This window comes from Notolepis coatsorum, assembly GCF_963971535.1.
Source record: "Notolepis coatsorum genome assembly, chromosome: 15".
NCBI classification, from domain to species: domain Eukaryota; kingdom Metazoa; phylum Chordata; class Actinopteri; order Aulopiformes; family Paralepididae; genus Notolepis; species Notolepis coatsorum.
The window spans coordinates 24,704,047-24,717,487 of NC_140179.1; the positions used below are offsets into that span (position 1 = coordinate 24,704,047).

General features: G+C 46.6%; 1 protein-coding gene across 1 annotated transcript in view; it reads left to right on the forward strand.

Annotated features, from left to right (window-relative positions):
* klhdc10 (kelch domain containing 10) overlaps positions 1-12,842 on the forward strand; it is a 31,970-nt gene extending 19,128 nt beyond the window's left edge. The window contains exons 5-9 of the mRNA XM_084330822.1: positions 1,319-1,403; positions 7,761-7,827; positions 7,906-7,953; positions 10,705-10,844; positions 12,560-12,842. Of these exons, the coding sequence (XP_084186948.1) occupies positions 1,319-1,403; positions 7,761-7,827; positions 7,906-7,953; positions 10,705-10,844; positions 12,560-12,769 (550 nt within the window). The 3' untranslated portion in view covers positions 12,770-12,842. The remainder of the gene's footprint in view (positions 1-1,318; positions 1,404-7,760; positions 7,828-7,905; positions 7,954-10,704; positions 10,845-12,559) is intronic.
* The last annotated feature ends 599 nt before the right edge of the window (positions 12,843-13,441 follow it).

Sequence of the window (13,441 nt, forward strand, 5' to 3'; positions counted from 1 at the left end):
CTGCTTTAAGGTGATGATCTGCACAAACAAAATTAAATACTCTTAACTTGCTGAAATCTTGACTGATTTACAAACGGTTTGGTTTATTACAAACGTTATTAACGTGACTATGATTCTTGCTTGGACAAAAAAAAGTTATACTTTTAAAAAATTTCATATTTCATATTTCAATTTTTAGTATAACTACATCTGACGTTTTTTTTAACAAACAAAACGGTTGAACATTTTGCTATGGTTATTTCAATAGTACATGCACCATAGACATGCATGTTATGAGTGGGCGTGATCCACCCACGCAAGATGACTGCCATGTGGCAACGTCGGTCTCCGTTGGCCAGCAGCGCGGTGAGTCATCTAGTGATATATATATCTATGGTACAGCGTGTGCAGATCAGGAGCAGAGCAGTGACAGAAGAGCACTAGCCGGCTGTAACACTGCATAATGTAATAATACCGCATTATGTAATAACTTTTCAAAATGTAATAACTTTGCTTTAGAAGGACTTTGAAATGTAATAAAACCGAATAATGTAATTTCATGTCACTTCAAACCTTTATTTAAACTCGAAAGGCAACTGAGGTTTCCCTGCTCTTCTACAGTCACGTCGAGTGTACATGCAGAAATAAGCAAAAAAGAATGGCGTATAAAATCAGACAGCATATAAAATCACAACAAGACAAGGCAAGGATAACAAATCAATTAAAACTCGTACAACTTGATTGACAAAGGTTGGAGATCAAGGTTTTAAATCCTGCCACAGAGGGGAGAATCTCAAGCTTAAAGGACCGTGGGAGTTCATTCCCCGGCCCCGGTAAATGTCAAAATCCCCCCCCCCCCCCGCCACCCACCCAACCCCCTCCAATGTACAGTTTCTTCCCCTTCGGATGTATATATTTTTTTTATCTTTTTCTTGCACAGTACTGTATATTTGTATGTCTTGTATGTCATAAATGTCTTGATGAATTGAAAATGGGGGACCCCGATGTAAACAAGACGAAAGCATTTTTCTGGTCTTCATCCTCTTAGCAGTTGTTAGTATTGAGCTGTATTGTATTGTACCCATTCTGCAATCTGTTAATAAAGTTTTCAATCAATCAGCTAGAGGGGCATCATGGCAAAATGCAGATTTACCCCGTTCAGAGCAAACTCTGGGGACCTTAAGGACCAGCCAGTCACTAGAATGGGTTCCATAGTTCCGTAATAACTTTGCCGGATAACGTAATAAACCTGACAACCTTTTCCGGAAAATGTAATAATGTATATGGATTTGTGTGACTCCCTCTGCAGCTGTGAAACGATGTGTGTTCTGTGCAACAGGTACAGGCATGAGATCGCTCACGACGGCCAGAGGATCTACATTCTGGGAGGAGGAACCTCGTGGACGTCTTACCCTCTGGACAAGGTGCCGTGGCCTCTTTACACTGCACGTCAAGGGTAGATTCATTCGCGCGGCCAAGCGGAAGAGTCCCAGAGCAAACTCTCACATTCTCATGACTTTGAGAACGACTATGATGGTGTAATTGAGACGATAATATGGTTGAAAAATGTGTATTGTAACGTTCACACTGCAGGCAAAAGTGTCCGGAAATAATTTTTCTCATAATGTGACTCAGATCTGTTCTTTTCCATGACAATGTGAACAGTACAAATCACATAGAAGCTGATCATCAGATTTGGTCCTAAATCAGATGGAGGGGGGGGGGGGTCTGATTTCTTTGCAATGTGACCTCAGCCTGAACAGTTATATTATCGTATAGCTTACGCTCTGCTCTATTGGAACTATCCCTTTATCCAGTCTAATATTGAATACTTTTCTCCACATGCACACACCCACCCGCCTGGCCACACCCACATCCGCTCCTCTACATAAGTGGGGTCGTGGCCACACCATCAGCTCCTTCCCTATTTTCACCATCGAAAAAGTGCCTGTATACACCACTTCAGAGTTTAGTGCCGAAATAGTTATTGGAGAAGAGGAGCTGCGTTGACATTATCTTTGTTTTCTCTCTCACAATTTTTTGAGGAAATACAGCTATAATGTCTTCGCCACCGGAGTGTCTAGAAGATGATGATCATTCTGACCTCCACCGGCGCTTCGCATTACGGGCACGCGTCGCTGAGCAATCCCCGCCTGCATTGTCTCCGGCTCTGCAGCTGGACACTATGCTTGGGAGGCGGTCGGCTGTGTGGGGGCTGACGGCCTCTCTGGGCGGGTGATGTTTTTTGCGACGCGGGCGCCAGGTGTGTCAGTTGTGGGGGGTCAACTGCACAGCTTACGAAGGTCGGCTCCAGGCTAGAATCCTTTTCGCTGCCCCTTAGCGGCGTGGAGGGGGTTCTAGTCTGATGCCCCATGATTACATTAGCTCCTCCTCAGTGAAGTCGTAGCTTTGTTTTCCTGGGACCGTGATTCCGAATCTGCGGTTCAATTCCCCGGGTCTCTGGACAAACGGATACCCTCTGCCGCCGTGCTGGCCCCGCTTTTCAAGATGAAAAACACCCGGCACGAGGGAGGTGAGCTTGGTGTTTCGTTATGAGAATATCTCCAGCTCAGGTCGGCTGCAGCCCGCGTACAACGAGGGGCTTGCTGCCGATACCGCTGTGTCTGGTAAACACCGTTCTGAAGAGGGGCGTGTGTTGCCTTTTTCCCTTTTTTCTTCGGACAAGAAGAGGAAAAGACAGCGGCTGTCTGAAGTGTTGGCCTGTATTGCTTTTTCTCACGTTGTGCAGCTTTCAGTAGTAGCCGCTTAGCTTGCCACTGCGTTAGTTGGCGGCTGCGCTCAGCTGGAAACGTTAGCTTGATGCTATCAGTTAGCCTAGAGTTAGCTGTTTTAGCTTATGCTACAACCATTGGCGCTAGCCGTGAGAATAGCGGGCCCTGGCACTCTGACTACGACGTCATCTCTGGCAGAAGATGTCGTCGGGCCTGCGCCATGACCGGCTGCAGGAGGGGGGCCGTCACGCCGGAGCGAGGCCATTGCCTCTTCTGGCCTTGCCAGCGAGAGGCCTTCGTCAACGTGGTAGACCAACCTGTGTTACGGCCTTTCGTCCTGCGTTCGTTGGTGCGGGTAAGATGTCCATTGGACATTGCCCCACTCTTCCTTCCTCCCCCTCCCGAATGTTTTTGGTTAATAACGATGTCTTTGTTAACGAAACATATGTTACTTCACTACATTTGGAGATACGACGTGTGGTGTGAAAATTGTCTTGGTCGCTTTTGTATAGCTTAGGTTAGCGTTGGCCAAGGCTTATGTCTTCTCTCAGCGTTGTTTTTTTACGTGAGTAAAAATTAACTGGGTTATTTGTTGTATGATGAGAAGTTGTGTGTGTTCATGTAACGTTTAGACAACGTGGCTAAGCCCACAACTGGCTGGGTGTTACCCTACAATGCTGCACATAGTGGCATATGATTGGGGGCCTGAGTCCCTCTCTTAGCTTGTTATTCTTTACTTGAGGGTAATGATGAAAATAACAAGTGGCAAGTTTTTTTCACACATAAGCAGATCTGTGGGAAACCTGTTTTTCACGGCTCTGTTTTTTCATTTGGCGTCGTATCAGGGGTGAGGTGGTGGGTGAAATTATTCCCCGGTTTGCCCCTGCCCCCCCCCCCCCCCCCCCCCCTCCCCTCAAATATGATTTTGTTTACAAATGTGTGTTGATTCACTATATTTTTGGGGATACAGTGTAAATCCCTCAGCTTCTGCTGGGGTTGTGCTCTTGCTTAGAGAGAGGCAGTTTCTCTGAAAATTGTTTGGTCGCTGTTATGTAGACTTAGCAAGGCCTGTGACCAGCACTTGATCGAGGACTTATGTCTTCTCTTCTCATAAGAAACGGCGTTCCTCTTGCAGTAGTGAGAGTGAACTTTTGTGATAAGAGGGTTGTGTGTATCGTGTTCACGTTTAAGTAAACGTGGCATTGAATCCACAACTGGGTTAGGTGTTGGCCTACAGAAGTTTACATGTGTAGCTCTTGTACCAAGGCCTTGGCCCCTCTCTTGGTCTGTTTTTCTTACTTTAGGGTAAAGGTGTAAAATATTCAGGTGGCAAGTTCGCACATGAGCCTGAAGCCATGTATAAAGCCAGTTTTTGCACAGACTAGGTCATCGTTTATCAGCGACATCGGGTTATTGAGAAGCGCTATATAAATTAAATTAATTATTATTATTATTATCGTCTGTGGCTGGCGTGCAGAATGTGAAGCTGTTACCCTAACGGGTATAATGCGCTTTCATGTAGCACGCTACGACTGGTGTCATGGCTCTGCTTTATTGTTGCATCGTATCAGGGGTGAGGGGTCATAAGGGGTGGGCTAATAAATCCTTCCCCCCCTCTTTACTGATTGGCCGAGAGGTAGGACCTCCTGCCTGTCAGTTTCCCTGTCGGCTGAGGGGCAGCGCGTCACAGGAAGGGGGGGGGGGGGAATTGGAGCGCATTGGTTGCCCAATTTATAGAAACAGCGTTTTTTATGCGGGCGACTAGGAAGGATATTTTTTATCTCTACCGAGCACCAGTGCACTAGGTTAGACTCGATGACTCACGTGCATCTCCGGGGGGAGATGACGGAGTAGATCATTACATTGGCGGAGGGATCTCACGCCCATGAGGTGGGCCGCCAGGAGCAGCGCATTCACGTTCTGTCCATCTTGGTGGCGCCCTCTGTGATGTTTTAGATCGACACGCGTACCTACCCCCCTCTTAGGACTGGGGATGGCGGCGTGACTAGGACGTGGGACTGGTTCTGGTCGCGCCGGACCAGGTCAGTTAACCCGTTGTCCACCGGGGCGCAGATCTGCTGTTCTGGTACCCTGAAGGACTTTGTGCTTTTCCGGGGGGGAAAATGCCGGGTCGGTCCGGGCTTCGCGGGGATTGATGTCGGGGATGTATCATATGTATGCCACTACGACTTGCCCATAACAGTGACGTGCTTGGTCCATACTGTGTTGTACCTTGCGCTGTGTTAGGGGGCCTGGTCCTTCTCCATTTGTTTCACTCATCCCCCCTGCTGGGCAGGGATGGGAGGGGGCTGTCGAGGTGGTTGCTGTCAACCCCTCTAGGCATCCCTGTGTAGGTCCCGGTCCGCCAGGCCCAGGTCCGGACTCGTTCTCGTCGACCTGTTGGCCTGGGTTAACCCTTTGAAAACTGGAACACTTGTACTGCTTGTATAGCCTGTGTATACGCGCAGTTATGTTTCTAAGTTTTCTTGGTGGGTTAAGGGAACAACCGCCTCCTGTTAAACTAAACATAGGGAGGTGGTTGGTTCTCCGGTGTGTTGGTAGCAGAGTCGACTCTCTTGACCCTGTCTGCCAAAGAGTGTGCCCCCGCATCTTTCATGACGTCTGACAATTGTGTCTGCCTCTCCTTTGAATCTCGACCCCGCTGGAGGGGTTGGGTTTGTTGAGGTCATGACATGGTGCACAGCATACCGAACACCCCTTCCGCCGGGTACTGTTCTTAGAGTAGACCCCTTAGGCGCCTGTCTAGTCCGCAGTGCTCCAGGCACAGGTCGAGTTCTGGCCTGTTGCCTGGATTGAGGGATCAACCCCCTTAGGGGGTTGTCTCCCCGGCGCGCCGTCTGTCCCCACAGTATTGTGGGGTGGTAGCCTCTTGGGGCTTACGGCCATGCCAACCTGGACACGCCCGATCTTGTCAGATCTCGGAAACTAAGCAGGTTCCGCCCTCATTAGTTCTTGGATGGGAGACCCCCTGGGAATACCAGGTGCAGTAAGCTAGAGTGCTTCAGAGCGGCGTGCCAAAGGGGGGAAGGGCCTACTCTTGACTTGGGCCCTGTCCGATACGCTGGCGATGTGAGGGGTGGTGTCACCAGTGACCGTCTGGTTGGGTCCCGATGCTACGGCATCGTTGACCTCACCGGGCCCCCTTTTTTCGGGGGGTCCTGGCCCTCAGGTTGTCCTAGGGCTGCGATCTCCTCCGCTGCTACGGCCTTGCCACGGGGTTGGGTTCTTGACCTTTGACCCCGTGATGTTGGGGGCTGTGACAGGTGTTTTTGCTTCCCGTCCGTTCCCTGGTGGCATGTGGGATGCGCGCCTGAGTGGTCGCGGGTCCTTCTGAGTGAAGGTAAGTCCCACGGTCTGCTCACCCTGTGCGTTTGAGGTGCTAAACCCTCTTCGCACAGTCGGATCCGATTCCCTCCCGTCCTCCACTAGGGGGGTCCTGGGGGCTCGGGTCCTCCCCGGTTCTGATGGTTGTGGGGGGCCTCAGCAGGTACATTTGTCGAGCTTCCGCTCTGCTCAGCTCCTGTGTTCCAATAGAGCAGAGCGTAAGCTATACGATAATATAACGTAAGGTTATTCTATAACCCTAGTTATATGAGTATAGCGAGCGCTCTGCTCTGACTCACTGAGGACCCCGTGGTCTTCTCCTTCGGTGGTGAAAGACTTGGGAAGGAGCTGATGGTGTGGCCACGACCCCGCTTATGTAGAGGAGCGGATGTGGGTGTGGCCAGGCGGATGGGTGTCTGCATGGGGAGAAAATTATTCAATATTAGACTGGATAAAGGGATAGTTCCAATAGAGCAGAGCGCTCGCTATACTCGTATAACTAGGGTTATAGAATAACTAGGGATGTCCGATATTATCGGCCTACCGATATTATCGGCCGATAATGGCATAAAAATGTGATATCGGAAAATATCGGTATCTGTTTCAATTATTTTTTATTTATTGTCAAAAGTATGCATAATGTTGTGTTAATTCAGGGCGGCTACGTGGCGCAGTGGGCAAGGCGCTCGCAACGAATGCTGGAGACTAGGCTCGAACAGGATGCCTCCTGTTCGAGCCCCGCTCTCCACATTGCTTTCAGTTTAGCTGGTCGTCCACAGTAATACACATTGGCCGTATTACGGGGAGGGAAACTGAAGGGTGGGGATCGGGCGTTGTGGACAGCGACTCCTACAGGTCGGTTGGTGCGCCTGCGCAGTAGAATCAAGAAGCGACGGGGGCGGGGCCCCTCCAAAGCCCAGACCCCCAACGCTGAAAGATCGAGCCGCGCAGGTGAAAAGATGCGACGGCTGTTACCTCGAGTATCGGAGGGGACTCGTGCTATGTATGACTTAGTCCACATTGCAGCCGGCTTGTGGGAGGCAAGAAACAACGTTCGAAGACAGGGGAGGGTTGAATTGGACGATATGAAAATTGGGATGGGAGAAAAATAGAAAATGGGAGAAAGTGGATAAAAAAAAATAATGTTGTGTTAATTCCACAACAAGATATATGTAATGTTAATTACCTGAAATTATTCAGTTTTTGGGGGGGGAAACCCTGCATATATTGGTATCGGAAATTAAGAGTTGGACAATATCGGTATCGGTAAAAAAGCCAATATCGAGCATCCCTAAAAATAACCTTACGTTATGTCAGAATTCATACGACTTTTACGTCACTCTAGATCGACATTCATCGCTGATATGATCACGGACTTTTGCTGATATATAATATGTCTATACTACTACCTACTATGCTAATATGTCTATACTACCATGCACTCAAGACTAGCGCCCAGGTTTGATGAACAATGTTACTGACCCTTCCTGCTGACTTGTTGTACAGAACTTGTAAGTCGCTTTGGATAAAAGTGTCGGCTAAATAACTAACTGTAAATGCTAAGCTAGGCTAGCTTGCAGCCGGATATCTTTCTACTGAACGCACGGAGAGGAAATTGGTATCTCGTCTTTTTGTCCGACTCTGGATGAGGGCGATGAGGGCGTTTCAACATTATAATTTCTTTGTCTTTCTTTTTCCTTCCAGATACATGCTTACAATCTGGAGACTAATTCTTGGGAGGAGATCACCACTAAACCTCACGATAAAATAGGTTTGTACTTTGCACCTGGAGATCTACTAGCTCTCGTACCTCTTCGAACAGAACGGTTCTAAAAGTGTGTTTCTGCAGGACATCCAGCTCCGAGGAGATGCCATAGCTGTGTGCAAATTAGAAACGGTGAGTCATTCCATTCTTACTACCTGCTACTAGGGGTGTAACGGTGGTTTAGGGGTGTAATGGTACAAAAAACCACGGTTCGGTACGTACCTCGCTTTTGAAGTCAAGGTTCGGTATGGGTTTTCGGTACAGTGGGGGAAAGTTTGGCTTTCCATGTTCCACTCAGGGGTGATGTAGTGTGCAGTAACTAATTGTACTTGTAGGGCTGTCAACGAATATTCTATATATATATTTTTGATCCACTTTTTCTCCTTATTTTTCTATTTTTCTCTCATTCCAATTTCATGTTGCCAATTCTCCCCTCCCCTGTCTTGAACGTTGCTAGACTATGCCTCCCACTGGTCGGTCGTAGTGAGGATAGAAGCCTTGCATCACGTTTCCCCTCCGGTACACGCGGAGGCAGCCTGTCGCATCTTTTCACCAGACAGCGCAGACTCTCAGTGGCGAGGAGTAACGCGTGGGAGGCTCACGCTGCCCCCAATACTTCCTGTCTCTGCTGTGCAGGCGTCACCCAACCGACCTGTAGGAGTCGCTGTCCACAACGTCCAATCCCCACCCATCGACTTCCACCCGCTACCTCTGTCAATTGAGATAGTATGACGACTGGCCCAAGCCGCAGACACCGGGATTCGAGACCGGAGTCTCTTGCATTGGTGACGAGCGCAATCTCCGCTACGCCACCCAGCCGCCCTACGAATATTCTATATTGAAATTAATAATCAACTTGTAAAAAAAGAAATAATAATTATATTAGATTGTGAAAAAAACAGCCCCCGGTGGGCGGTCGTTAGTGGTTAACATACCGTTGTATTCGTTCGGTCCACTACACAGCCACGTGGTATGCGTGAACACTTTAGGCAACAAACTTGCGCTTCCGCGTTTCTCTGATTGGCCGAGCGCCTTCCGCGTTTCTCTGATTGGCCGAGCGCGGCTCCCCCTTAAGCTCCAGGAGAGAGGAGAGAGGCTGAAAACCCGCAGTTCTTGCCCGACTGATGGGAGCCGAATCCCGGATCCGATTTTTCTGATGAATATCCCCAAAACATGGAGGTCCCGAACGCATGGATGTATTGATTGCGCCGTAACGAATCATTAAAAAAAATACCGTTAACTGGAATATGTTGTGCCTTTACACATATGTTGGATTATGTAATTGGTTTGTCATGACAAACTAATAAAAAATCGCGATTTACCGGGTGGCTACAACAACACACGTTTTTGTTTTTTCGGTCTTGGACTCGGACTTGAACACTGGGGACTCGAGACTCGACTCGGACTCTAGGTTTAGTGACTCGACTACAACACTGCTACCTGCTACCGACGGCTCCTGCAACATGACCACGACGTCATCCCTTTGATTACTCACTGCACTATCGGGAGCATTTCATCAACTTATGGGTGTCGTGAGTGTGTGACAAGCAAGTATTAATAATAATAATAATAATTTATATAGCACACTTTAAACTCAATGAGATCTCAAGATGCTTCACAGCAAAAAGGAAAAATAAAAAGGTTTAAAACATAAAAACATTCAAATGAATAGGAAACGGGATTTTTTTTTTAATAAAAACATAAAAATAAAAAGGTTTAAAACATAAACATGTTCAAATGAATAAAATAAAAAAAACATAAAACATAGGAGCAGTAATAAAAACAGAAGAAAAAAAAACAGGCCCTAGTGGAAGGCAGAGTAAAATAAATGGGTTTTAAGGCTGGCCTTGAAGGCAGCAAGGGAGTCTGAGGCCTTGATGGATCCTGGCAGCTGATTCCACAGGCGCGGCCCCAGTGTGGAAAAAGCACGGTGCCCCATGGTCGACAGCCTGGTGCGTGGGATGGAGAGGAGGTTTTGGCTGCCAGACCTGAGTGACCTGGATGCAAGTTGAGGTGGCCTGCAGTTCAATGTTTAGGTTCTAATCTTGACTACAGTCTCATGCTCACCTTAAGTTTCTTAGACGGGTGTGTAGGAGAAAATATCCACAGGCAAGAGAAGAGAGAACTCAGGCACACTGTCTTTTCATACTGGCAATAAACCTTATTTGAAAAATGCGACATTTCGAGTGGCACGGTGGTCAGCACTGCTGCCTCACAGCAAGAAGGTCCTGGGTTCGAACCCCAGCAGGGGGCCTTTCTGTAGGGAGTTTGCATGTTCTCCCCGTGTTCACGTGGGTTTCCTCCGGGTACTCCGGTTTCCTCCCACACCATAAAGACCATAAAGGTAGGCAGGGACTACATTAGCTAACTCTGGCACATTTACATTGATGTGGAAACTGAAGATGTTGATTAATGTGCACTGTCCCTGGGTAAAACATTTATAAATAAACTTAAACATTTCGGTCCTTAGACCCTTCATCAGGTACAAAATGTGTAGGTACTATAGAATGTTTAGATAGAATGTTTAGGTATTATAGAATGCATTTGAGTACGAAATAATAAATTATATGAAATAACGTCACCCGTAGGGTGAACGTCCATTTGACCTACTGTGATGTAGGTACGGAGAGCAGCAAGGTCCAAATGCGCACTGGCCACCGTTTCCACTCTTATTCTGAAACAACTGGGCACGATCTCCGCTCTTATTCTGAAACGATTAGGCATGATTTCCACTCTTATTTTGAAACGACTGGGCACGATCACCTCTCTATTTTTGAAACGACTTGACAACGTGCCATGTTATCTTAATGTTTGTTGTAAAAAAGGCCTAATTTACTATGTAGTTGTTTCTGACCAATACATTTTTGTCTTTCCTTTCCACAGACGTGTTTATCTGTGGAGGTTACAACGGGGAGCTGATATTATCTGACCTGTGGAAGATCAACCTGCAGTCGTTCCAGTGGAGCAAACTACCTGCAGTGATGCCAGAGCCTGCATACTTCCACTGTGCTGCGGTCACTCCTGTTAGTACATACTACTACTATACTATACTACTACTACTATACTACTACTATAATACTATACTACTACTACACTACTACTATACTACTACTATAATACTATACTACTACACTACTACTATAATACTATACTACTACTATACTACTATGCTATCCTACTACACTGTGCTGCGGTCACTCCTGTTAGTACATACTACTACTATACTACTTCCACTGTGCTGCGGTCACGCCTGTTAGTACATACTATACTATACTACTACTACACTACTACTATAATACTATACTACTACTATACTACTACTATAATACTATACTACAATACTATACTACTACTATACTACTATGCTATACTACTATACTACTACACTGTGCTGCGGTCACTCCTGTTAGTACATACTACTACTACACTACTACTATACTACTACTATAATACTATACTACTACTACACTACTACTATACTACTTCACTTGCTGCGGTCACTCCTGTTAGTACATACTACTACTACACTACTACTATAATACTATACTACTACTACTATACTACTACTACACTACTACTACTATACTACTACTATAATACTATACTACTACTATACTACTATACTACTTCACTGTGCTGCTGTCACTCCTGTTAGTACATACTACTACTATACTACTACACTGTGCTGCGGTCACTCCTGTTAGTACATACTACTACTATACTACTATACTACTACTATAATACTATACTACTACTACACTACTACTATACTACTACTATAATACTATACTACAATACTATACTACTATGCTATACTACTATACTACTTCACTGTGCTGCTGTCACTCCTGTTAGTACATACTACTACTATACTACCACTATAATACTATACTACTACTATACTACTACTATAATACTATACTACAATACTATACTACTATGCTATACTACTACACTGTGCTGCGGTCACCCCTGTTAGTACATACTACTACTATACTACTACACTGTGCTGCTGTCACTCCCGTTAGTACATACTACTACTATACTACTATACTACTACTATAATACTATACTACTACTACACTACTACTATACTACTACTATAATACTATACTACAATACTATACTACTATGCTATACTACTATACTACTTCACTGTGCTGCTGTCACTCCTGTTAGTACATACTATTACTATACTACTTCACTGCTGCGGTCACTCCTGTTAGTACATACTACTACTACACTACTACTATACTACTACTATAATACTATACTACTACTATGCTATACTACTATACGACTACACTGTGCTGCGGTCACTCCCGTTAGTACATACTACTACTACTACTATACATACTACACTGTGCTGCTGTCACTATTGTTAGTACATACTACTATACTACTACTATACTACTTCCACTGTCACTCATGTTAGTACATACTACTATAGCTAGAGGTCACCATGTTAGTAAACACTTACTATAGCTAGAGGTCTAGGTCACCACCAATAGTCTATAATACTGCAGCTATTACCATGGTAATTCATGACCGACTCTCTCTCCCTCCCCCCTCTCTTTCTCTCTCTCTCTTTCCCCCCTCCCTCTCTTTCTCTTTCTCTCTCCTTCCCTCTTTCTCTCGCTCCCTCTCTCTCTGTCTCTCTCCCTCCCTCCCTCCCTCTCTCTCTCCCTCTCTCTCTCTCTCTCCCTCCCTCTCTCTCTTCTCCCCCTCTCCCCTCCAGGCCGGCTGCATGTATATCCACGGGGGAGTGGTGAACATCCAGGAGAACAAGCGGACGGGCTCTCTGTTTAAGATCTGGCTGTCGGTGCCCAGCCTCCTGGAGCTGTGCTGGGAGAAGCTGCTGCGCTCCTACCCCCACCTGGCCACTCTGTCCACCATGCAGCTGCTGAACCTGGGCCTCACGCAGGAGCTCATCGAACGCCTGAAATAGACCCAGGGAGGAGGAGGAGGAGGAGGGGTGGACGGACGTCTCGACCGAGCACAGGCTTTCCCCCCCCCCCCCCCCCCCCAGCTGACCCCGCCCGCCTTAAAACCAAAAACAATGGGATGCCTTTTTTCTCTTTTTTTTGTTTTTGTTTGCACTTATGGTTTTAAAGAAAACAGAAAACGTGGAATGTTTCATGGATCTTAACTCCGCCCCTTTATCCCCCCGACGTGTCGCCTCTGCGCCATGCAAGGTCTGCACCCCCTCCCTCCCCTTCCTACGACACGCAACTGCTGGAGTTTATTATTTCTTCCTCACGTCGACCAGGAAGCGTCTCTCGGTTTATTTTTATCGCCCTTCCTTTACGACTTTGAGAAGAAGATGGTGTTTTAAAAAAAATAAAGGAAAAATAACTGCATGTTTTATTTATTTGACGGGACTGAAAGCAGTTTTGTTCTTTCGTTTCTTCATCGGGTGCCGTTTGCAGACCGTGTCCTGAGACTTTTTACCATTCAGCAGAAATACTATCGGGTTGAATTCGATCTGAAGTCGAACAGGCTTGATGTTCTGAATGTCTACAAAGTGGAGCGACTTCCGAGGCTAATCCGTAGTGTTTTTCCCCGTGTGACGCGTTTTGCCCTACAAGATGGCCGCCGCTCATCAGGGGCCACGGTTGTC